The sequence below is a fragment of the Nelumbo nucifera genome, chromosome 2 (assembly GCF_055504915.1).
Source record: "Nelumbo nucifera cultivar China Antique chromosome 2, China Antique-T2T, whole genome shotgun sequence".
In the NCBI taxonomy this organism is placed as follows: domain Eukaryota; kingdom Viridiplantae; phylum Streptophyta; class Magnoliopsida; order Proteales; family Nelumbonaceae; genus Nelumbo; species Nelumbo nucifera.
In genome coordinates this window covers 86,326,976-86,353,290 of record NC_142650.1, presented here as the reverse complement: position 1 = coordinate 86,353,290, position 26,315 = coordinate 86,326,976, and the positions used below count along the sequence as shown (strand labels likewise).

At 39.9% G+C, this 26,315-nt stretch overlaps 1 protein-coding gene across 3 annotated transcripts in view; it reads right to left on the bottom strand.

Moving 5' to 3' along the window:
- LOC104589028 (rhodanese-like/PpiC domain-containing protein 12, chloroplastic) overlaps positions 1-26,315 on the bottom strand; it is a 47,889-nt gene that overhangs the window by 15,469 nt on the left and 6,105 nt on the right. For 2 of the 3 annotated variants that reach the window (XM_010247200.3, XM_010247202.3), the window contains 3 exons: positions 20,035-20,135; positions 19,818-19,928; positions 15,129-15,237 (listed from right to left, as the gene is read on the bottom strand). In XM_010247200.3, coding sequence (XP_010245502.1) covers positions 15,129-15,237; positions 19,818-19,928; positions 20,035-20,135 — 321 coding nt within the window. The remainder of the gene's footprint in view (positions 1-15,128; positions 15,238-19,817; positions 19,929-20,034; positions 20,136-26,315) is intronic. The other variant, XM_088898391.1, reaches the window with a different exon arrangement.

The following is a 26,315-nucleotide window of genomic DNA, read 5'->3' as shown; positions in this document are numbered from 1 at the left end:
TTTAGAATGTGCAACTTCAATTCCGAGAAAATACTTTAGTCTCCCCAAGTCTTTTATCTCAAATTCTCTGGCAAGGCAGTTTTTCAATGCTTCCTTCTCCTTTTAATCATTCCCAGTAACGATTATATCATCCACATAGACTAATAGTGCAGTAACTCCCCCTGAGGCTGTGTGTTTGATAAACAATGTGTGGTCACCTTGACTTTGCTTGTAACCTGTACGCAGCATTACCTTCGTAAACCTTCCAAACCATGCTCTCGGAGATTGTTTAAGACCGTATAGTACTTTCTTCAACCGACAAACTTTGTTCCCTTTAATGCCTTCTCCAAAACCCGGTGAAATGTCCATGTATATCTCCTCTTCTAGATCACCATGGAGAAACGCATTTTTTACATCAAACTATTGCAAATCCCAATTATAGTTAGCAGCCAATGACAGTAACACCCTTACTGTATTCATTTTAGCTACTGGGGCAAAAGTCTCCTGATAATCTACCCCATAAGTCTGTGTATATCCCTTGGCTACCAGGCGTGCTTTGTACCTTTCTAATGACCCATCAGATTTGTACTTAATTGTGAACACCCATTTACAACCTACCGTCTTCTTGTTTCTTGATAGATCCACAACTTCCCATGTGTTGTTTTTTTCTAATGCCTCCATTTCCACTCTCATGGCTTTTCTCCACTCCTTATTAGAAAGTGCCTCAACTAGAGTATTAGGAATTGGAATGGTGTTAAGGCTGGCTAGAAAACTTTTATGGGATTTAGAGAATCTTTGGAATGATACATATTTGGCTAAAGGGTACAATGGGCGTTTGGTACATTCTCTGGTTCTTTTTCTCAGTGCAATAGGTAGGTCATACTCATACTCAGACTGTGAAGGTGTAGGTTCAGGTTCTAAGCATCCCTCAGTTCTAAGATTAGGAGTTGAATCTTGGACTTGCACAGGTTGAGGATCTGGATTTTTCCTCCTAGAGTAAACCTACATATATCTCACATTATCATGCACATTATTCGTGGGGTTAACAGTGTCCGAATTTGGTTCAATGGTCGGGTTGTTTGACTCTTGTTGAGACTCGGGAATGTGGGGCTCAGAGGATTGTGACTCAGAGGGATGTGATTCTTGACGATTGAATGTCTGTGAGGAGGGTAATACATCTAGGGAGAGTAGATCTGAGGCCTTATCTTCCATTAATGAGGGCTCCCCCTGAAGATAAGGTTGAGTGAAAAAAGATTTTCCTTCCTCAAATGTGACATCGATGGAGGTGTAGAATTTTCTGGTGGCTGGATGATAACATTTATAACCTTTCTGAGTTGGGGAATATCACAAGAAGACACACCTGATTGCTCGTGGGTCTAATTTTCCCTTATTATGGACATGAACAAAGGCAGTGTAGCCAAAAATTCTTGGTGTGAGATTATTTGAAGCTCGAATATCAGGGTAAAAATGAGAAAGGACTTGTATTGGGCTTCGGTTGTCAAGAACTTTAGATGGTAATCTATTTATGGTGTAGGCAGCAGTAAGGACAGCTTCCCCCCAATATTGTTTTGGCACCTGATTTTGAAAGAGAAAGGCTAGGGTGGTTTGCAAAAGATGGCCATTTTTTCTCTCAGCTTATTATGGAGAGGGTTCTCTCAAAATACTCCTTAGCATTGTCAGAGGGGAATATTTTGATACGAGTATTAAACTGGGTGAGGATGAGTTCATGAAAATTTTTCACAATAGTTGGTACTTCATCCCTGGATTTCATGAGATAAATCCAAGTGTAACGTGAATAATCATCAATAAAAAGGATAAAGTACTTGTAACCCCCCATGATTGGCATGTGATATGGCCCCCACACATTAGAGTGAACAATATGGAAAGGAGAAAGTGATCTTTTATTGCTAATTGAATAGGAATGTCTACAATGCTTTGCCAGCTCACATGATTCACAATGAAGACTCGATAAAGACACTCCTTTAAACATATCTAGGAACAGATGACTCAAAGCAGAAAAAGACAAGTGACCAAACCGAAAATGACATAATAAAATTTTGTTAACAAACTCTGACACGACTGACTCTAAGGCAACTCCATGAGGTGGTCCCAAAGCTTGATCCGGTGTGTCTAGCAAGTATATTCCATTCGCCTCATGGCCACTCCCAGTCATCCTTTGAGACTGCAGGTCCTGAAAAACACAATGAGTGGGAAATAAGGTTATGCTGCAATTCATAGACTTTGTTAAGCTACTAACAGATAAGAGGTTTGTGTTAAGCTTAGGGGCATGAAGAACAGAAGATAAGAACAGGGTGTCAGAGGTCTTTATATCACCTTTACAAGAGATGGGGGCAAGGGACCCATCGGCAAGGGATATTTTCTCTTTCCCAGAGAGAAGATGATATGAGCAAAAAAGGTTAGATAGACTGGTCATATGGTCTGATGCACCGGAATCGATAATCCAAGGGATTTTATGATTACCTGAAACTGAAGCATGATTTGCAGAAGCACGAGTACCTGAGTGAGCAAAAGCCGATGAAGACTGTAGAGGAGATGGGCCGAATGGCCCATAGACTGTCATTTCATGTTTTGTTATGTTTTCTCTTTGTTATGGGCCTTATTCTGGGCCCATACTCTGTAATGTTCTGTTTTTTGTATTTTTCTGCCCACTTAAGGGCTTCTCTGTAATTTATCAAAGATTAACACCTTAATAAAATGTTTAGAGTGTTAGAGTGAGGTTAAGTTCGAAACTCTCACTCTCTAACACTCATTGCCGCCAGCTCTCTCTCTCTTCTCTTCCTCTCTTGTTTGTTTAGTTTCTATTTTGCATCTAATCTCAAACAGTTCCATACATCCAGTGAACTGTTTTCAACTTGGTATCAGAGCGGGTCATTGCTTGGCGTGTCCCTCATGTGGTTCTAGTTCAGCCAACTGCATGAGGAGGTTCTAGGGCTGAATGTTTACAGTCATTCGCCTGGTTCTTGGAGGTCATTGGAGGGTGCCCAAGTTTCTATACACTTGGAGAAGGGTTCGGTGACCAGAAAGAATCAGAGAGCAAGTTTTTCAACCTGATTTGAAATCAGAAAAAGGGGATTTTGAAGCTAGCTCAGAGAGCAAAGTGTTCGGCCTGGTTTGAAGTTCAAACCAGAGATACTGTAAGTTGTTTTCTCAGTTCTTTGCTGAGTTATTTTGTTATTTGGGAGGACTGTTAAAGCATTCAAAGCACACCTCCATTCGGCCCACTGTTGCTGGACTGATTCTACTCAGAAATTTCTGGGTTATTCTGGAAGTGTGGGTCGACTGTTATTGGACTTCCAAAACTGCTGAAAACTGATCTAAACTAAGTGGTACAAGCCTCTACTTTAGTTCAGCTACTTCTTGGACCTAGACGGAGTGTTCTTGAAGTGATTTCTGTTGGGTTAATAGTGAAGTGTTGACTGTTGCATACATAGTGTTTGAAAAAAGTCCTCTTAGGTACTGTGGACTGTATGTTTTGTTCTCCTTGGGAAATTATTGTTGGGAGCCAAGAATACATATTGCTTGGAGGCCTGCTGATTGTTCCTTGAAGGCTGAATCAGGGTTTCTTCTCCTTGAAAGTGCTGCCACTAAACTTGGTTCTCACGGCTGTCAGTTCTGAACTGAGTTTGTGTGTTGTTGTGTTTGCTATTGTTTCAACTCAACCTGAGTTCCTTGAAATCAGATCACTTTTGGAAGGCTTGCCGAAACCCTAATTGAAGCTGTTACATAATGGACTTCTCAGAAATTGAGAACAAGAGCACTGCTGAATTTGGACATAATTCGGGAACTACAACTGATTCCTTGTTGGCTGTAACTACAGTTAAACTGGATGGAACCAATTATTTGGCCTGGTCACAATCCATAAAAATCCATATTTGCAGTAGAGGAAATGGGGGTTTATCTCTGGGAGCAAGAAAGCTCCCCCAGAGGAGGATCCCTCTTATGAGAAATGGATGCAGGAGAATTACACAGTGATTGGGTGGCTTGTGAACTCAATGCAGCCAAAGATTAGCCAACATTATCTGTGGATGAACTCGGCTAAAGAAATCTGGGATAGTATTGCAGAAACTTACTCACAGAAGTTGAATGTTGCCAGAGCCTACAAACTGAGAAGTGATGTGAAGAATCTAAGGCAGGGGGAGAAGTCACTTGCAGCATACTTCTCAACCCTGAAATCTCTATGGCAAGAGATTGATTTGATAGAGGCTATGACATGGGATACCCTTAAGGATGCTGAAACATACAGGAAATTGGTTGAAAAGAATAGGGTCTTTGAGTTCTTGACAGGGTTGAACTCTGAGATTGATTTGAGTCCAAGGAAGATGTTTCATTGTCACAAGCATATGCTTTGGTCAGCAGTGAAGAAAGTAGGAGGCAAGTGCAGGTTCAAGGAGTCAGTATCAATGATCATTTTGCAAATATGGGAATTAAACCCAAAGGGGTTACAGGAGCTCACAGTGGCACAGGAAAGGAGGTGGTGTGTGAATATTGTAAGAAGCCGAAACACACAAAGGACAAGTGTTGGAAATTGCATCCCAATCTTGTTCCTATCAGATTCCAGAAGAAGAATGATAGTAGAAAGACAGTAAGTGCACATGCCACAAGCACAGATACAGAGGTTGAGTCTATCAGTGCATAGTTGGCAGCCATGAAAGTTGAATATGAGAAGTTTGGAAAGATGATCAGCCAGCTTGAAGGTGTAACTTCATCATCCAACCCTTCTGGAAGTCCAGCCACCACCGCATTTTCTCACTCAGGTATAAGGGCTTCTACTAACCATGCATCCACCTCAGGTAATCTCAAAACCCCTTGGATCATAGACTCGGGTGCTTCTGATCACATGACCAACCTTTCCACTTTGTTTGTTTCATATGATTTACTTCCTGGTCGTGAAAAAATCACCTTAGTTAATGGTTCTCTTGCCCCTATTTCTGGCAAAGGAACTGTTAAGGCTATAGACTCCTTACTCTTATCTTCCACTCTTCATGTACCTAAATTAAATGCCATCTTATTATCTGTAAGTAGCTTGACCAAGTCATTGAATTGTTGTGTAACATTTTTCCCTTCTCACTGTGTGTTTTAGGACCTAAAGTCTCAGAAGGTGATTGGGAGTGGCCATGAAGCGAATGGAATATACTTGCTCGACACCCCTGGCCAATGCTTTGATCATCCCAAGAATGTTGCTTTGGTTCTACTTTTCCAGAGTCTGTCAATCAAATTATGTCGAGTCATTGTCGGTTGGGTCATTTACCTTTTTCTGCTTTAAGCCATTTGTTTCCCAAACTGTTTAAGGGAGTCAGTGTGTCCAGTCTCAATTGTGAGTCCTGTCAGTTATCAAAGCATTGTAGAAAAATTACCCTATGAGCAATAAAAGATCCTCTTTTCCTTTTCATATTGTGCACTCTGATGTGTGGGGGTCTTACCACTTATCCTCTATAGGGGGTTACAGATATTTTATCCTATTTATTGATGACTTTTCTAGATTCACTTGGATATACTTAATGAAATCTCGAGATGAAGTCCCAAGACTTGTGAGGCAATTTCATGAGCTTGTTTTAACTCAATTTGATACCAGAATTAAGGTTTTCAGATCTGACAATGCAAAAGAGTATTTTGAGAAGAGTTTATCCTTGTATCTCTCTGACATGGGGGTTATTCATCAAAGCTCCTATGTTAGAACCCCTGAACAAAATGAAGTTGCTGAGAGGAAAAATAGTCATATTGTTGAAGTTGCAAGGAGCCTTTTGTTTGCCTCACATGTTCCCACAAGATTTTGGGGTGATGCTGTACTTACTGCTACCTATCTCATAAACCGTATGCCATCCAGGGTTTTAGGGTTTAAATCCCCCTTCTGTCTTCTTCATCCAGACAAGGATCTCTTCCCAATTCCTCTTCGTGTGTTTGGCTGTACCTGCTATGTTCACATTCCAAGTGTGTAGAGACATAAGTTTGAACCGAAAGCCCACAAATGCATCTTCCTTGGTTACTCCCCCACACGAAAGGGTTATTGTTGTTTTGATCCAAAGACTGGCACCCGACATGTCTCTATGGATGTTACCTTTGATGAACTTTCTCCTTTTTATGGTTCCTCTCAGGAAGGACATTGTCCATAGTGGGAGAGTCTATCACAAGTTTTTGCTCTTCCTCTTCCTGTCCCAGTTGAGCCTCTTGACAAACCTGTATCCTCACCAAATGAATCAAAGGAGGATCAATCACTTCATACCTCTTGTCCTAGTGCCCCTATTTCTTTACCTCCTCGTCCTACCCATAATAATCCCAAAGTGTATCAAAGGCAGAGATCCAGGAATGAGCAAGTAGTTTCCCTTACAACAGATGAGGCTCATACATTCCCAATCACAGATGAGATAACAGGTATTGCTTCAACTCCTTTGGAATCATCCTTCCCAGACCTTGATGTCCCCATTGCTGTTAGGAAATGGAAGCGGAAGTGTACTGCACACTACATTTCCAAACACCTTTCTTATGACCTGCTTTCTCCTTCATACTTTGCCTACCTCTCTTCTGTTGCTTCTAACCCCATTCCTAGGTCTGTCTCAGAAGCTCTTGGGATTCCAAAATGGAGAGATGCCATGAAGACTGAAATGGATGCTCTACATGCAAATAGTACTTGGAAGGTGGTGGATTTGCCTGAAGGGAAAGGATCCAGTTGGGTGCAAGTGGGTTTTTACCATCAAATACAGGGCTGATGGAACTATTGAGAGGTACAAGGCCAGACTTGTTGCAAAAGGCTACACACAGACATATGGGATTGACTACCTGGAGACTTTTGCCCCTGTTGCCAAGATGACTACTGTGAGGGTTCTTTTATCTCTGGCAGTTCACTTTGATTGGCTCTCTATCAGTTATATGTAAAGAATGCATTTCTGAATGGTGATTTACATGAGGAGGTCTACATGTGTCTTCCTCCAGGAATGTATAGGAAAGATTTGCAAGGAAAGGTATGTAAATTGAAGAAATCACTTTATGGTCTCAAACAATCTCCTAGAGCCTGGTTTGAGAGATTTAGAGCTGCACTTGTTAAATTCGGCTATGTTCAGACACAGTCAGATCATACTCTGTTTGTGAAGAAAAGTGGATCTCTAGCAATGTATCTCATTGTGTATGTTGATGACATTATAGTGACCGGTGATGATGCCTCAGGCATTCTGGCCCTTAAGTCTTTCCTCCGTACAGAATTTGAGATTAAGGATCTGGGGGAGTTGAGATACTTCCTTTGCATAGAAGTTGCCAGATCCAAGGATGGGATTCTTATTTTCCAAAGGAAATATGTCCTTGATTTGTTGTCTAAAACTGGAAAACTGGGTGCAAGACCAGCTGCAACTCCCATTGATATGAGTCACAAACTTTCAGCTTTGGATGGAACTTTGTTGGAAGACAAAGGGGTCTTTCAGAGACTTCTTGGGAAGCTTCTGTGTCTGTGCATGACTAGGCCAGATATTGCGTATGTTGTCAGTTGCATTAGCCAGTTCATGCATGCTCCTAGAGATACTCATATGGCAGCAACAGAACGGATTTTGTGCTATTTGAAAGGCTCTCCAGGAAAAGGAATTCTATTTACCAAGCATGGTCATCTAAAACTTGAAGCCTATACTGATGCTGATTGGGCTGGAAATATTGATGATAGAAGATCTACTTCAGGGTATTGCAATCTGGTGACTGGTAATGTTGTCTCTTGGAGGAGTAAGAAACAATCTGTTGTGGCCCGATCCTCCGCAGAAGCAGAGTATAGAGCCATGGCACATGGAGTCTCGGAATTGTTGTGGCTAAGGTCCTTAATGGAAGAACTTGGGATTGATCATGACAAACCCATGGTGTTGTACTGTGATAATCAGGCTGCCATCAACATTGCTCACAACCTGGTACAACATGATCGAACCAAACATATTGAGGTTGATCGACACTTTATTCGATAAAGAGTCTCCTCCGGTGAAGTGTCTTCCATTCATTACTTCTGAAGGACAATTGGCAGATTTTCTCACCAAGGGCATTTCCAAGGCAAGGCTTCAACATGACACTAAGCTGGGCATGATTAACATCTATGCTCGGCTTGAGGGGGAGTGTAGAGTCGATGGGCCGAATGGCCCATAGACTGTCATTTCATGTTATGTTATGTTTTCTCTTTGTTATGGGCCTTATTTTGGGCCCATGCTCTGTAATGTTCTGTTTTTTGTATTTTCCTGCCCACTCAAGGGCCTCTCTGTAATTTATCAAAGATTAACACCTTAATAAAATGTTTAGAGTGTTAGAGTGAGGTTAAGTTCAAAACTCTCACTCTCTAACACTCATTGCCGCCAGCTCTCTCTCTCTTCTCTTCCTCTCTTGTTTGTTTAGTTTCTGTTTTGCATCTAATCTCAAATAGTTCCATACATCAAGTGAACTGTTTTCAACTAAGACGATGTACTATTGGAAGGGTGAGCTGAAGAAACTGTAGCTTCCAGGTGATTTAGGAGCCTCCCATACTTCTCAAAATCCAGCTTCATTGCAGCCAACAGCTCAATGGTTGATTTCTCTACACTCTCCTTACTTCCCCCTTCAAGTACTGTAGCAGCATTAGCAATCTTGGGTTTTCCCACCTGACTACGCTTCTTAGGGTTATTATTGTTCTTAAACCTATCAGGGAGAAGTCCAGGATGAAGTTTCCAGCAGGTGTCCTTTGTATGTCATGGTTTCTTGCAATATTCACACACCTGCTCTCTTTTCTCAGTAGGGCCCTTTGGTTTCATTCCCGCATGTGCAAAATGTTCTGTAGGTGGACTCTGCAATTGAACCTGCCGCCTACTCTCCTCACTAATTATCATAGCATATGCCTGTGAAAGAGTAACCTCATCCCTGGCCAAAATATTTTGTCTGATAATATCAAACTCTGGGTTGAGTCCAGTGAGAAACTCAAACACCCTATTTCTCTCTACCAGCTTTCTATACATTTCAGCATCCTTTTTACTCTCCCATACCACTGTCTCCATAACATCAATTTCCTGCCATAGGGATTTTAGTATAGAGTAGTAGATTGCTACACTCTTCTCCCCCTGTCTCAAGTTTTTCACATCACTTTTCAATTTGTACGCTCTGGCTACATTCAGTTTCTGTGAATAGGTCTCAGTTATACTGTCCCATATCTCCTTAGCCGAAGACATCCAAAGATAGTGTTGGCTTATATGGGGTTGCATAGAGTTAACTAACCATCCTATAACAGTATAGTTCTCTTGCATCCATTTTTCAAATTCAGGGTCCGTCTCTTCGGGTTTCACCTTACTGCCTGTGAGATACCCGAGTTTTCCTCTACTACAAACATAGATTTTTATAGACTGTGCCCAAGCAAGATAGTTTGTCCCATCTAGCTTAATTGTGGTAACACCAGTCAAAACGGAATCTACTGAGGCAGGTCTAGAAACCGACACCTGCTTGAACTCACTTCCGTATGTCTCCATTAATCAAACGGAAATCAAAGAACAGAAATTTTGACTATGTAAACTTACTTGAAGTCAAACGAGATCTCGGGTGCTTGAAAAACTAGGGTTTTGCTCCGTCCAGCAGATGGGAGGAAGAGAAAAGATGTTGCCGCACCTACGACTAACCAAAAACTCTTCCAAACTTGAACCACCCTCCTTTAGCAGTCACAAGACACCTTCCAAGCACAGAGCGCCACACCCGAGTTTCACCTTTCCTGGTAACCTCGAAAATCTCTAGTCAGCTAGGGTTTCGGGCAGCAGCAAAACAGCATCACTTCTTGGCAAAATATAGCCAGAACTAAACTCTCCAAACCCTTCTACCAACTAGGCAAGTGATTCTCTATACTATAGAGAACCTATCTCTCCATACACTCTCTGGATTTTAGAGTGTACAAGAATGAAGAAAAAAAAAGGAAGAGGAACTAAACCCGCTCTGAAACCAAGATGTAAATCAGTCCTCTAATATCAAGATTAAACTTAGTGATTAGCAGAATAAAACAGGTCTGAATAGTTGTACAAGATTAAACTTAAAGAGTCCAGATCCAAATAAAGATTTGGATCAGGAAACTCCTAATCAGATTAGGAGGTTGTCTCTTTAAAGGCTATAAATAAGAGAGCAGGGCAGACATGAAAAACACTCCAGACACAACTCAGCAATCTACAGAGTTCTTCCTTGTTCTTGCCGCCCCTACCTAGTTCGATCTCCATTTGTGGGAGTGATCAATAATTGTTCTTGATATTGCTTCTTGGTAGAAGAAGCAATTTGAAGTCGTGCTCACCAGCCCTCTATTCCATTCTTGCTAAAGAATTCAGTTCTTGCAGAAGAGTTGTCTTGTTGATCCTGCTTCACCTCACATTTTGTCATCTTCAGTGGAAGCAGGTTTTGGTTTTCTCCTTGGGCGTGAACACCTTCATTGGGAGTTACTGCTACTTCATATCAGGTATATCCCTCTCCTCCCTTTTGGTTTCAGATCTGGTCCGGTTTGGTTCAAGATTGATCCTTGAAAATGCAGTTTTCTAAAATAGGGAATGCGATTCCCAGGATGGGAGAGAGAAATTTTTGAAATTTCGCCCAACCTTCCTACAGGGTTCGGCCATCCATATGATGGATCTCTCATCCCTTGCAGAAATTTGATCCAAAGTCTATTAAGTGTGTCTTCTTGGGATATTCTTCAATCCAAAAAGTGTACCCTTATTATGACCCTCGCTCTAGAAAAAATGATGTCCAAAAATGTTACATTCTTTGAGTCTACTTCCTTCTTTTCTTCTTCTCGTCCCTGTCTTCAGAGGGAGAATGCTAGTGAAGATCAAACTCCTTTTTGTATGCCGATTCCTGCTTCAGTTGTAACTGCCATTGTCGATCCTTCTCCTTCTCCTCTTCCTCCTTGTGGTGGTAGTAATACTCCTCTTGTGCCTCCTATTCCTCAGTCTTGGCACCAGTGGTTCGTTAGACGAAAAAAGAGGATGACTCCAGAGATTGAATGTCCATTACAATCTGACTTCCCGAACTCAAGTAATTTGGATTCTAAACCACTTCTTGTTTCTGATACTTGCGGTGAACCTGTTACTGAGCCTGCTAGTGTGGTTTCTGACTGTAACCTTCCTATTGCGGTTTGTAAAGCTAAAAAGACATGTGCTAAATATCCTATCTCAAATTATGTCTCTTATAATACCTTATCTCCCTCTTATTGTGCCTATAACTCTTCCATTGCTTCTGTTTTTATCCCTCACAGTGTTATTGAGGCAGTGCAGTTCCCTCATTGGAAGGATGCTATGAACCAAGAAATGGAGGCGCTTGAGAAAAATCAAACATGGGAAATTGTTTCTTTTCCAGTGGGCAAAGTTACTATTGGATGTAAGTGGGTTTACACAGTGAAGCATAAAGCTGATGGCTCAATTGAAAGGTATAAGGCTCGACTTGAGGCAAAAGGGTACACTCAATCTTACGGCATTGATTATTAGGAAACCTTTGCTCCAGTAGCCAAGATGAACTCAATTCAAGTTATCATGTCTCTTGTTGCCCATTAATCTTGGCCCTTGTATCAAATGGATGTTAAGAATGCCTTCCTTAATGGCGACCTTCAGGAAGAAGTTTACATAGAACTTCCTATTAGAGAGAACATCCCTAGAAGTGCAAGAAAGGTTTGTCGTTTGAAGAAATCCCTTTATGGCCTTAATAGTCCCCTAGAGCTTGGTTTGACAGATTTAGAAAAGCTATCTTAAAAATTGGCTTTTCTCAATCTCAAGCTGACCATACCTTGTTTATCAGGAGAGCGAATGGAAAAGTGACTATGTTGATAGTATATGTTGATGACATTGTTATCACAGGGGATGATATCTCTGGAATTGCTGAACTAAAGTCTTTTATTGCTATTGAATTTGAAATTAAAGATCTTGGAAATCTTCGGTATTTCCTAAGGATTGAGGTTGCAAGGTCAAAGAGGGGCACTTATATTTCTCAGAGGAAATATATCCTTGATCTGCTTCAGGAAGTAGGGAAATTGGATTGTAAATCAATTGAAGCTCCAATTGATCCCAATCATAAGTTGGGAGTTGATGATGGAGATGTCCTTCCTGACCAACTTGTGTATCAAAGACTTGTCGGTCGCCTTCTCTACTTGTGTTTGACTAGACTAGATATATCATATGCTGTAAGTGTGGTTAGCCAATATATGCACAAGCCTAGATCATCTCATATGCAAGTAGTGAATAGAATACTAGCCTATTTAAAAGGATGTCCAGGAAAAGGGATGTTGTGTTCTAATCATGGGCATCTCAAGGTAGAGGCTTATTCTGATGCTAACTGGGCAGGTTCTATTGATGATAGGCAGTCTACTTCTGGTTATTGTACCTTGGTGGGTGGTAATGTTGTATCTTGGAGAAGTAAGAAACAATTAGTTGTGGCTCGATCTAGTGAAGAGGTAGAGTACAAAGCTATGGCTCATGGATTTTCCGAATTGTTATGGCTAAAGAACTTGTTGACAGAAATGGGAGTAAAGATTGATACTCCAATGATATTAAATTGTGACAATCAAGCAGCCATAAACATAGCCCACAATCTTGTTCAACATGACCATACAAAGCATATAGAGGTTGATCGACATTTCATTAGAGAAAGAGTTGCTAGTGAAGAGATTTGTTTACCTTTTGTGAGGTCTGAGGATCAATTGGTCGATTGTCTTACTAAAGGTGTCTCCAAATCAAAGCTTAACAACAATTTGAACAAGTTGGGCATGACAAATATCTATACTCAGCTTGAGGGGGAGTGTTGAGAGTGTAAGGGCATTTATGTCCTTTCATCCTTTATTGTATTTGCGCACCTATTCAAGGGCCCATTTGTAATTTTCTTCAAAAAGTTAAGAAGGCCTCTTTAGGGTGTGAATAGTAACACACCTGTATTCTTCGACAAAACTCTTCTTCTACCTCTTCTTCTTCCTCTTCTTCTTCTCCTTCTCCTTGACTACTTCAACTAAGCCTCTTCCACCTCCCATTACTACTAAGGTAATAGGTCAGCCTTCCTCTACCCCTTTACAAAGGCATAAAGAAGTGTACAACCCATTGCATCTCCAAACACCTATCCTACAACCTTCTTTCCCTAACCTATTATTCCTTTCTTGCCTTTGTTTCTACACATGATGTCACTAGGTCTGCCCCATAAGCTTTATACCTGAATGGAGGGATGCTATGATGACTGAACTAGACGCTTTGCATAAGAACCATACCTAGGATATTGTGAACTTGCTTGAGGGGAAGGAACCGGTTGGATGTAAATGGGTATTCACTATCAAGTATCATTCTAACGGTACTATTGAAAGGTTCAAGGCTCAGTTGGTTGCTAAAGGTTATATTCAGATGTACAGTGTTGATGATTACCTAGGGACATTTGCCCCTGTGGCAAAAATGACTTTAGTTCGAGTTTTGCTATCTCTTACTACTACTTTTGATTGACCTCTTCACCAATTCGATGCTAAAAATGCCTTTTTGAATGAAGATTTACATGAGGAAGTTTATATGCCTTTACCTCTATGTATGGAAAGGAAATGCAAAGAAAGGTGCGTAAATTGAAAAAGTCCCTTTTATGGCCTAAAACAATCTCCTAGAGCATGGTTTCAGAGATTCCGAGCTACTCTTGTTGCTTTCGGTTATACATAGACTCAGTTCTATCATGCTTTATTTGTTAAGAGGAGAGACTGCTTGGTGACCTATCTGATTGTTTATGTTGATGGCATTGAGGTTACTAGTAATGATACTTAGGAAGTGATTAATCTCAAAAGATTTCTTAATACTAAATTTGAGATCAAAGACTTGGGTGACCTCAAATATTTCCTGGGAATTGAGGTTGCTCGATCTAAGGATGGTATTTTCATCTCTCAACACAAGTATGTCCTTGATTTACTTGCAACAATTGGTAAATTTGGTGCTAAACTCTCAACTACTGATGGTAAACTGTTGACTGATAGGGGAGTGTTTCAGAGACTGCTTGGGAAACTGCTATATCTCTCATGACTCGACCAGATATTTCTTATGCAGTGAATGTCATTAGTCAATTCATGCATTCCCCCATATATACGCATTTATTAGCTATAGAGAGGGTTGTGTTACCTAAAAGGTACTCCGAGGAAAGGTATCTTGTTTGCTGAGCATGGCCACATGAAGTTGGAAGTATACACCAATGCTGACTGGGCTGGATCTATTGATGATAGGATATCTACTTCAGGATACTGTCCTATGGTGGTAGGGAACATTGTTTCATGGAGTAAGAAGCAGTCTACTTGCCATTTGTTGCTTCTGAAGAATAATTAGTTGATGTTTTGACAAAAGGTGTTCCAAAAGGGAAGCCGATACATTATATAAGCAAGCCGAGCATGATTGGTATCTATGCTCAGCTTGGAGGGGAGTGTAAAAAGACTGGAACGAATGGGCCGTAGTGATTTACTTTTATTTAGTAATGTTCTCTTATATTGTTTTTATTTCTTTTAAGTGATGATCTGGTTACTCACTTAAGGGCAGATCTGTAATTAGTCTTAATTAAACAAGTTTAATAAAAGATTAGAGAGCTAGGAGAGAAGGATTGAACTTTCTCCTCCTCCCTTTCTTCTCCATCTTCTTCTTCTTCTCTCTACTGTTTTCTTCTCTTTTCTCTTTTTTTTTCTTGCTGAAAGTTGAGAATTATTTACAGATTTATTGATCTGAATCACATCTCTTTTATCTATGCATTTCTTTCCTTTGAACCAGGGAGAACAAAAAACTTGTCATTATTTCTTAAAATCAAGCATAAGTGGTCATTTCATCATTCTTTTTTATTTATTTCGTGGCTTAAACAGTTGATGATTTAGATGAAGCCCCATAATAGTTGTATATGATAATATACATATACTATAAAGTATGTATATCATGCTACATAGTAAAAAAAAATTACACCCTTGTTTTAGGAAGTGCAATTGAATATATATGTAAGAAGAAAAGTTATCATTAACGGGCCAATTGCAACTTCAAAGCAGTGGGACTTAATGTCAGAACAAGAACAAAGAATTTAGTACACTTAAATTCCATACAAAGTGAATTAACTACAAAACAATCTAAACATATGAATATAATTACTTTCCTTGTGTAAAAGAAAAAGAAAATGAACATTTTGTTTTACTGGAGAACTTTACTTACTAAAACATATGTATCCTTGTCAGGATTAAACTTAGTTGTTATTTCTGGGCCCCAACTCCCAAACTGGCGAAGGGGAAGAACCTGAAAACCTGGCAAAGAGGCCTGGGCACTGTTCCCACCAAATAATTAAGCACACAAACAGAAACAGTAGCAGGTGAAAAAGATATCCCATAATTGACCTAAACAAATTATTGCCATCAACTTGCAAAAAACATTTCAATACTCTTGGAAGTAATATCATCTTTAGATTTATTTCTTGTTGGACATTTTTTTTCTTTAGAGAAAGCATTGGAAAATGTTGGCTGAGATCTCAGAACCTGTCTTAGTGAGATAAAACAAAGATACGACTGCATAATGTGTCATATGGAATTTACACTCAAAATTGAAGTATTTGACATGATATGGCACCCCCTTGCAAAGGCACCTGGATATCATAATTCAGAAATTACCAATTTATCAAGATCATCAGTTTCTACAAGTAACTAAATTTCCAGTATTTGGAAAAAAAGTGGAAGAGCTGCTAATTCATCAATGGTTTTTATGTAGTGTTCCTTTGATTCCCAATGGAGGCATGGGCCATTAGAATTTATAGTGAGAAGCTATCTCCCCTACCAAGGGTTTAATCTTTAGCTTTGGTGGTAATTTTGATCCACGTGGTAGTGGAATTAGTTTGTAGAAGAATATGGAATCTCACATAACTCCACCAGTGTTGAGCTTGTCATACATTGCTGGTTCCAAGTCCAGATACATTGCTGGTTCCAAGTCATACATTGTCATTTCATGCTCATGTTAGGGTGTTTCTTGAAAATGATGTGCTAGGACAAACACTTGGTTGTGGTGAGAAATGGGGAAGGGTTCCCACATCTTTTTGGATGAGGGTGAGTAAAGAAGTTAGTCTAAGAGACAATACTTCAATTAACTAATTGGAAGTTGGAATGATATAGTATGGAATCCTTTCCGATGCTGTTTGAAATAGCTTGCAACAAAGAAGCAAAAATAGCTGACCACTTGATGTTGCAGAACAATGATATAGTATGAAATCCTCAATTCCACAGGAATCTTATATTGAGAAATAACACCTCTATTGGACACATTTGTTTTTGATCAGCAAAGAAGAATTATTTTTATTTATCAGCGAAAAGCCGGAGCCAAATTACAATACAGCCAACATTCCAACAAAGCAAAAAAAAAAAAAAAACCTCCAATTGATCCCAAAACAGCTGCTGCCTATAGACCCCCTGCTTAGCTAAAGAATCAGCCATTCCATTTGCAGTCCTTCTAATCCAAGTGAATGAGGCATTGAGTTCCCTTTCCAGACTTTCTATCTCTCTCAGAGTGTGTCTACATATCCAGGGACCATTACACCTTCTAGTAGTCCAAGAGATAACCAGTTTTGAATCCCCTTCTACCTCCAAATTTTGAAAGTTTGCTTGCTTAGCGAGTTTTAGACCTTTGTAACAGCACTAGCAGCTCAGCCTTTATTGAATCTCCTACCCCTAGAGGACCCGAGTACATTGCCAATACTTTCCGTGAACAATCTCTAAAAACACCCCTATGCCTGCCAGTCCCGGTTTTCCTAAAGAGCTCCCATCGAAGTTCAGCTTTATTTTATTGCCACCTGGGAGCTTCCAGTCCATCACTTTTTTATTTTTCCCTTTAGTGGAGTGTGCAACTTCATTCCATGCTCTTGTAATGCCAGTCACTTGAAAGCTTTGAAAGAGCTCTAGTGTTTTTAGCCAGCTTGCAACCTTTATCTTTAATAGAATCCACAATTTCTTCTTTTGACCTTCGCCTTTCATTTAAGATCCTTGCATTTCTTTCCTCCCAAACAGTCCACACTAGGTGCTGCCCTAACTGCTTTCCACATTACCCTTCCTCTTTTTTTCGGTTGCCTTAGGAAGTTTGAGTTGAAGAGACTCACTATATCCTGGGGAGTAATCCACCTGCAACCAAAGAGAGAGCAAAGAGAGTCCCAGACAAAGAGCACAATAGGACAATGAAGCAGTAAATGTGGTAGGGATTCACCATTTGCCAAGCAAAGAATACACACATGAGGAGAGGGGCATTTATTTGGCTTCCTCTTTTGAAACATGTCACAAGTATTCACCTTTCCAAGGAAAACCTCCCAACACAAAGCTTGGACCTTGGGTGGAATGGGCTTTCCTCTAAATCTCTCTCACTAGGAAGTTGATCTTCCCATTGCACTTCGCAAAGGGAAGAGAAAGTGTACTACCCATTGCATCTCACACCATCTTTCCTATAAAACCTTATCATCCTCCTACTGAGCTTTCCTTTCTTCCCTAGATTCTATATTTATACCCAGGAATGCTACTAAGGCTCTCTCCAAACCTGAGTGGAAAACAACTATGCAAGAAGAGATGGAAGCTTTGGTTAAAAACCAGACTTGGGAGATAGTCGATCTTCCTCCAGACAAGGACATAGTCGGATGTAGATGGGTGTTCATTGTGAAGTACAAGCCTGATGGCAGTATTGAGAGGTATAAGGCAAGGTTGGTTGCAAAAGGGTATACACAGACCTATGGCACTGATTATCTGGAGACCTTTGCACCGGTTGCTAAGATGAGTTCAGTTCAAATTCTCGTCTCTAACAGCCACCTATTCATGGCCCCTATTTTAGCTTGATCTTAAAAATGCATTCCTCAATGGTGATTTGCAGGAGGTATATATGGACACCCCAACTGGGTGCCTGGGTTTTATGAAAATGTTGATAAAGGAAAGGTTTGTAAGCTAAAAAAATCATTGTATGGCCTAAAACAGTCACCTAGGGCATGGTTTGACAGGTTTGGAGGGGCACTTATCCTCTTTGGGTACACACAAACCTAGTCTGATCACACTCTCTTTGTGAAAAGGAGAGATGCACTTGTGTCAATTCTGATTGTATATGTGGAAGATGTAGTAGTTACAGGAAATGATCTAAAAGAGATTGATACTCTCAAGAAATCAATACAGTAAGAGTTTGAGATCAAAGATCTTGGTAAGCTAAAATATTTCCTGGGGATTGAGGTTGCAAGATCCAAGCATGGGATTTTCATCTCTTAGAGAAAGTATGTACTAGACTTACTGCAGGAGACTGGGAAGTTGGGAACCAAACCAGCTGACACTTGTATTGACCCAAATCATAGAATTAATGCTGTGGATGGTGAGTTAGTTAAGGATGTGGAGAGATATCACAGAATGGTGGACTGGCTATTATGTTTGTGTATGATGCGTCCAGATATTTCCTATGTTGTTAGTGTTGTGAGCCAGTACAAGTATGCACCTTGGGTTCAGCACTAGGAAGCCATTGAAAGAATACTTGCATACCTGAAGAAGCACCCCGGCAAAGGTATTCTTTTCTCAAACCATGAAAATCTGAAACTAGAGTCTCATATAGATGCAGATTGGGCAGGTTGTTTATATGACAGGAGATCTACATCAAGGGCATGTACCTTTGTGGGTGGAAACTTAAACTTGATCTCATGGAAGAGTAAAAAGCAAGCAGTTGTGGCTAGGTCAAGTGCAGAGGCTGAATATAGTTCCATGGCTCATGGTATCTAAAAACTACTTTGGATTAGATCCCTACTAAATGAGATTGGGGATAAAGCAGAGGAACCTATGGTGTTATATTGTGACAATCAAGTTGCAATCAATATTGCCCACAATCCAATTCAGCATGACAGGACAAAACACATTAAAGTTGATAGGCACTTCATAAGAGAAAGGGTAACAATCGGAGAAGTTTGCTTGCCTTATGTCTCTTCAAAATTGCAGTTGGCTGATGTACTCACTAAAGCAGTTGCAAGGAACAAGCTTGAACATGATTTATGTAAGTTAGGAATGTATGACACTTACTCCCAACTTGAGGGGGAGTGTTGAAATTTAATCAGTTTTGTGTAGATTTAACAATAATTTTTATATGTTAATTGTTAGATAGGAAGTGGGGATCACAGCATTTATGTTAAGTCCTTTGTTGATTGTTTCTTAAGTCTTTTATGTTGTTTTAGATGCTTGCCACCCTATAAGGGCATATTAGTCATTGTACTCCACTATATTTTTAATATAAATACTAGTGAAGGGGCGGCCAGAATTAAGCTCTCTTTTTCTTTCTCAAATCTCTCTCTTCTTCTTCTTCTCTCTCTTCTCTTCTTCAAGAAAATATATTTTCTTTTACAGATTTTTTTAATTCAGCAGATTTCTACTATTTTATTTGAAGAAAACTCCAGGGTGGAAGCTTATATTAATCCAGATTGGGATGCTTGTGTTGATGATAGGAAATCAATAGGCCACTGTACATTTGTTGCTGGAAATCTAGTGTCCTGGAGGAGCAAGATCCAATTAGTAGTAGTGAGACCTAGTGTAGAGGTAGAGTATCAGGTCATAGCACATGGTGTTGCAAAGCTACTCTAGATGAAGATCCTCCTAGAAAAAAAAAAAAAAAAAAAATTGGAGTTTATTTCTGATGGTCCTTTAAGACTATACCATGATAATCAGAATACTATTAACAATACTCATAATCTAGCACATCATGATAGGATGAATGAAAAACATTGAAGTGGATCAATACTTTATTTGTGATTTTCTTGTGAAGTCTCTTTAATTTGTCTGAAGCTATGTCAACAATTGGCTGATAATTTTACCAAAGGAATTACAAAATTCATTTTTAGCAGAAAAATGAAATTACAGTTCTTACACTTCTTCAGGTTCACGAACATCTATCAATTGAGCCTCTTCAAAGAAACTTTGGTCTTGCATTTTTGCATGAAGCTCCTCTGGGTCAATGTCTTGAAGTATAAGTTCTTCCCTAGAAGCATTAGTTTCCCCAAACAAGTACAAAATAAAATGAAAATTAGAAAATGTATTTTTTGAATATCAAGTAGAATTTTCCATTAAAGGTTTCTCAGACATACCTTTCAGACAATACTTGCAACAAGTGCCACCCAAATTTAGTCCTGCATCGCACAACTTTGTTTAAAGGTGCACTGAATGCAGCCTCCTCAACCTCTGGTACCTGGTGACACCAAGAAATCCATCATACTAGCTTGGCTCTAATGTATGTTGAAAATGAGAACCTATGGAGACAAAGATACTGGATATACTGAACCAAAAAAGAGAATCCATGGACAATTCTATAGATATAATTTGTTAATAATATAAACATCGGGGAGGGGGAGAGGACCCTTGTGCAAACAAAGGGAACATTTCTCTTTCTATTTTGCCAGTTAGCAAGGCTCTTGTGAGGTGGCAAGCCTTGCCATTCAAAGGGTCCCCTTGGAGGTTTGTATCAAAACCCCCAGGTCAGATAATTGGAGATATTCGGTTCGCTGCCCAGATGTGACAAACGGTCAGCAGAAGAAACTTAATTAGGTATCAATGGTTTGCCTTTTTTTATGATTCAATGGAAAATTTTATTAATGGAGAAACAACATCTCGCATTCCCAACTAGGTATCAATGGTTATGGTCATAAATTTTATTTAATCTCACATAATTTTTTATCAGCAACAGATAACAGAATTTTATTAGATAAAAGAAAAAGCAGTACAACAAGAGGTTGCAGCTTTGCATTACAAATATAGATTGTGAGCATACCCCTGCTATCCCACCCCAACTCAGATCTTACAACTGAGCCCAAAACAGCTGATGTCTTAAAGTAGTGGGGCTAGCAACAAACTACCACAAGACAGAAAGAGAGATGAAGAGAGAACGTGAGAGAGAGAGAGGGGGGGGAGGGGGAGAAAGGGTAGAGGAAGAGAAAAGAGAGAGAAATCCCAAGGAATCACTCCAAGGGTCCTAGAATCACTCCATACAGAAAACTTGCAAGAGAACTCTAAAGAAATCTTCATTCATTAGCTTCAAAAGGAAGAGAATATATCAATTTATGGAGAGGCCCGGAATACTGTTCACCACAATTACAAAAATGCCACCCCTTGTCTTGTGCATCAAGAAACGTAATAACTTTCTACCTACTAATGCAAATAAACTGAAAATTGAAAGAGAAACACTACTAAGCTAGAGGAACAAGATGCTATAGCCCAAACCCACATGGGACTGGTCAAAATGATGAAAATACCCATACTGTCCAAATATACAGAAATACAAAAAATCAGAAAATTCCAAATTTGATTATTCAGCTCCCACATTATTCTCTTCTGGTTCAAAAAAACTCATCCTCGAGTTTTGAAGAACATGAGGATGAAAAGTTGATGTACATCAATGACTAAAGGAGTAGTAATTCCCATGGCTACTTCAACACACTTCGACTGTAGAGTGTAGAGTAGATGTCACACATATAGCTATAGATGGATCTTGAAAGCAGTGTATGTCTGTAACACTGACTCCATAACCTTCATTGTTAAATAATCAATAACATTAGCTTCTTGACCACTTACATCACCAATCAGCCTAACTTGTGATGAATCTTCCCCTTGCTTATCACTATGAATTTTCATATCCAAAATCTCAATTGCAGCATTTGGAACTTTTCCTTCAATCTCTAGTTGAGAAATCTCCATCCCTATGTCTTTAGCTACCCTTGGTTCTTCAGCAAACTCTTGAACTTCTACCATTATTGACGTTGGTGGAACTTGTACTATGTCAACTTGTAATTTCTTGAATTGGTTCCAGTTGAACTTGTAACGTAAAGTCGTGACTTACTTCCTTAATAACATCTACTACAATCAACACATTTGCATCTTGCACCTGAATTTCTTCAACTTGCTCCACTCTTATGATCTTATCTCTTCTTGATCATTAACCACAAGCTGACCATGGGTGTTGGAAGTTCCTTCTTCAACAATTCCAATCTTTTCTTGGCCCGCACCCTTTTTATCTTCAATGTTTACAACTTTGAAATTCTTCATTCACAACTTTAGCTCTAGGATGGGCATTGACATGCAAGAAATCATCTTCTTTATCTTCAAATTTGTACTTTCTTCTCATTAGCTTCAAATTCATTGTTGTAACCAGCTGCTTCTTCTCTATGTTGAGAGCCAATTCAAAAGCATGATTTAGGTCACAAATAGGCCAATTTATAAGGATTTAGACTATTACAACAATCAATTACTGGGCAAAGTAAAGCGTGCCAAGGATTGCAGAATAACTACCATGGTTCTTGAGAATAATAATAATAATAATAATAATAATAATAATAATAATAATAAAGAAGAAGAAGAAGGAGAGAAAACTGTTCTAGTCGAACTAGAGAGAAAAGCCACTTCTCTAGTCGGCCAAACTTTATTTATACCTTTCTAAACAAATCAGAATTACTCTTATGCCCTCACTTAAGTGAGAGACACATCAGCTAACTTAAGATCTACTTATAATTACATTTAACATATAACTTAATGTAAAAAGCCTATACTACCCTTCTACAACCGACTCTAACACTCCCCCTCAAGCTGGTGAGTATATGTCATTTAGTCCCAGCTTGTTACATATGTAGTCCACTCTTCCCCAACTCAACCATTTGGTAAACAGATCTACCCATTGATTTCCTGTGTTCGCATATGTTGTACTTAAAGCACCTTCTCACGTACAAAGTGGCAATCAACTTCTATATGCTTCGTTCTTTCATGAAACACTAGATTATAGGAGATATTAATTGCAACTTGATTATCACAATATAGGTTCATAGGCGTGTCAATCAAGTACCCCATTTCCTCTAAGAGATGCTTCAACCACACTAGTTCACATGTTGTGTGTGACATGGCTCTATACTCAGCCTCTGCACTACTTGCTACCACTGTCTGCTTCTTACTCTTCCATGTCACTAAGTTGCCACCAAGAAAAGTGCAATACCCTGTAGTGGATCTTCTGTCAGATATGGAACCGGCCCAATCAGCATCCGTGTACCCCTCTATCTCAAGACTTCCTCCACTCTTATATAACAAACCAAGACCTAGAGCTCCCTTCAAGTACTGCACAATCCTTAGAACCGCCTCCCAATGTGGAATTCGAGGATTCTGCATTAACTGAGTCACTACACTAACTACAAATGAGATATCGAGTTGAGTGATGGTTAGGTAATTCAGCTTACCTACCAACCTTCTGTACCTTCCAGGATCTTCAAACTCCTCACCTGCATCACTACTCAACTTAACATTCGGTTCCATGGGTGTTTCAGCTAGTCTGGCACCTAATAACCCTGTTTCCTCTAACAGATCAAAGACATATTTCCTCTGGCACAGATTAATACCATTCTTGGACCTCACTACTTCTATCCCTAGGAAGTATCTTAATTTGCCAAAATCCTTCGTTTGAAAGTGATCATGCACGCAAGTATTCAACTTGTCAATCCCTGGTCTATCACTGCCAGCGATAACAATATCATCTACATATACTACCAATAGGATCTTTCCAGCACTAGACTCATTGCAGAATACGGAATGGTCAACCTGACACTGTTTCATGCTAAACTTCTTCACTACTTCACTGAATCTACCAAACCATTCACAGAGGGATTGTTTAAGCCCATAAATAGCCTTCTTAAGTCTACATACCTTATCACCCTCCACCTGAGCAACAAACCTTGGCGGTTGCTCCATGTACACTTCCTCAAGGAGATCACCATGTAAAAAGGCATTCTTGATGTCAAGCTGAAACAAGGGCCAATCATGCATAGCAGCAAGGGAGATCAGAAGACGAACAGAACCAATTTTGGCAATAGGGGAGAAGGTGTCTGTGTAATCAATACCATATAGTTGTGAATAACCTTTGGCAACTAATCGAACTTTCAACCGTTCAACACTCCCATTAGGCAAATATTTAACAGTGTATATCCACTTACAGCCTATAACATGCTTACTAGGTGGAAGAGTGGTGAGGTTCCACGTATGAGTACGAATCAAGGCCGAGAGTTCTTCCTCCATTGCTTGGCGCCACCCTGGAGAAGTGAGAGCTTCCTAGACATACTTTGGAACAGAGACAAAGGATAACATAGAAACAAACTGGTGATGGGAAGTCGAAAGGTGAGATACAGAAACATAATTGGAAATGGAGTGAAGAATGCAACTGCGTTTACCTTTCCACAAAGCAATAGGAAGATCAAGGTCAAAAACAGGGGGTGGGGCTGGGGTGGGAACAACTGTCGGATCTGTCAACGGTGACGAAGCTAGAGGAGGAGCCAGTACTTAACGATGCATATACACTTGCTGGATGGGTGGTTGTCTAGCAAGTAGTTGTACTGGAGGCAAAGACTTGGTAACAACTGGAACACGAGGAATAGGGTCCTCAACAGGAACTGGAAGAGGAGGTGATAGTGACGGAAGAGAAGAAACATCAGACCTAGAGAAAAAATGAACAAACTCAAAGAATGTAACATCAGGACACACAAAAGAATGTTAGGAACTGGGGTTATAACACTTATACTCTTTTTGGGTCCTAGAATAGCCAAGGAAGATACACTTAGTGGATCGAGCCTCTAACTTGTCCATTCCAGGCCCAAAATTATGAACAAAACACACACCCAAAAGTGATCGAGCAATTAAGAGACTTAGTCAATTTACTAACAAACATCTGGTTAAAGGGAAACTTGGGAACATATAAAACTGAAGATAGGGACAACGAGTCTATGTCAACATTACCAACACCACATATGGAAGATATAGAACCATTGAAAAGAATAACAGATTGTGATGTGGAAGATGGATAAAGGGATGAAAACACACTTGGAGTCCCAGTCATATGATCGGAAGTTCCAGAATCTATAATCCAATGGGAAGGCTTGGATGCTAGACAAGCCATACCTGAGTGTGCAAGGGTAGTTGTGTTCTGCTGAAACATACCTTGAATGAACCACTCATACTCATCCCGTGGAACACTCATAATCCCTTTCTAGAGGCATCTATAGATGTAAAGAGTTTCTAATCAGTTTGCTGAGATTCCTATCTCGAACCACCACTAGTTACGACTGCATGATTTGCCCAGGTTGAAGGTGGGCCATGTAGATCATAGAAAAAGTTGATAGTATGTCCCTCCATACCACAATGTGTATACCTCCTCTGACCATTACTACGTCCTCTACCACGGGCTCCCCCTAAGTCTCGACCTCCAACACGACCACCACGCCACCACGATTATACATGCCACCACCACCACGACCATACATGGGTCCACCACCACTACCATGGCAAGAATGACCTTCTCGAGCTCCTCCTCTACCTCCACGATCTCCCCCTCTCGTTACTGCAATGCAGACCTATATAATATAGTGGAGTTCTCCGTGGGTCCAACCGAGATCCTCCGGAGACCAGCAAATACTTCCTCAAGAGAAGGAAGAGCAAATCGACCTAGTATCTATGCCCTTACAAGTTCATATTTAGACTTCAACCCTACTAAAAATCTAGTCACATCCAACTGCTCTCTCTGTTGTTGAATTTTGACATCAGGTGTAAGAGGGTGATACACATTGAACTCATTTCACAAATTTCTCATACTTGCATAATAATCTTCAAGACTAATTCCCCTATTGCAAATTGAAATACTCTTGGTACAGTTGGTAAACCCTAGTAGTGTTGTCTTGTCCAAAATAAAGCTTCCTTGCATGATCCCAGACCTCCTTGGTTGTATCTAAAAACATGAAGTTCACACTAATTTTGGGTTCCATACTGTTCCATAGCCATGTCATAATTTGCGCATCCTCTTGCTCCCACTCATCATATCCCTGAGAATCAGTTGGGGGTTTATCTTCCCTCACATGCTTCACTTTCTTCTTAGCTTTCAAAAAAACCTCAACAGATTTAGCCCAAAGCACATAATTCTCACCATTCAGTTTTATAGATGTCATCTGCACATTCAAATAATCAGAAAGGACCATCACACTAGACTTGCATTCACTGCATTCTCCCATGACTACACAAGGAAAAAGGGAAGAAATTCTACCACTAGTTTGTCACCCTACTTCGCTAATTAGTCACCGTACACACCAACGATTGATTACTACTAGGGTACCTACTATCATAGGTTTCAAAAACAACACTCACAGTAAACCACTTTTAGCAACAACACCACTGCTGTCTTCCACTTTCAGCACCATAAACCCTCACAATACACCTCACGAACAGGAAATTTGGTTCTGCAACATATCACAATTTGTTTCTCACTGCTACACTCATGTAATCTAACTATCTCACTGCTACACGTCACAATTTGGTTCAGCAATCATGTAACTACTTCACCAAATCTGCACTGTCA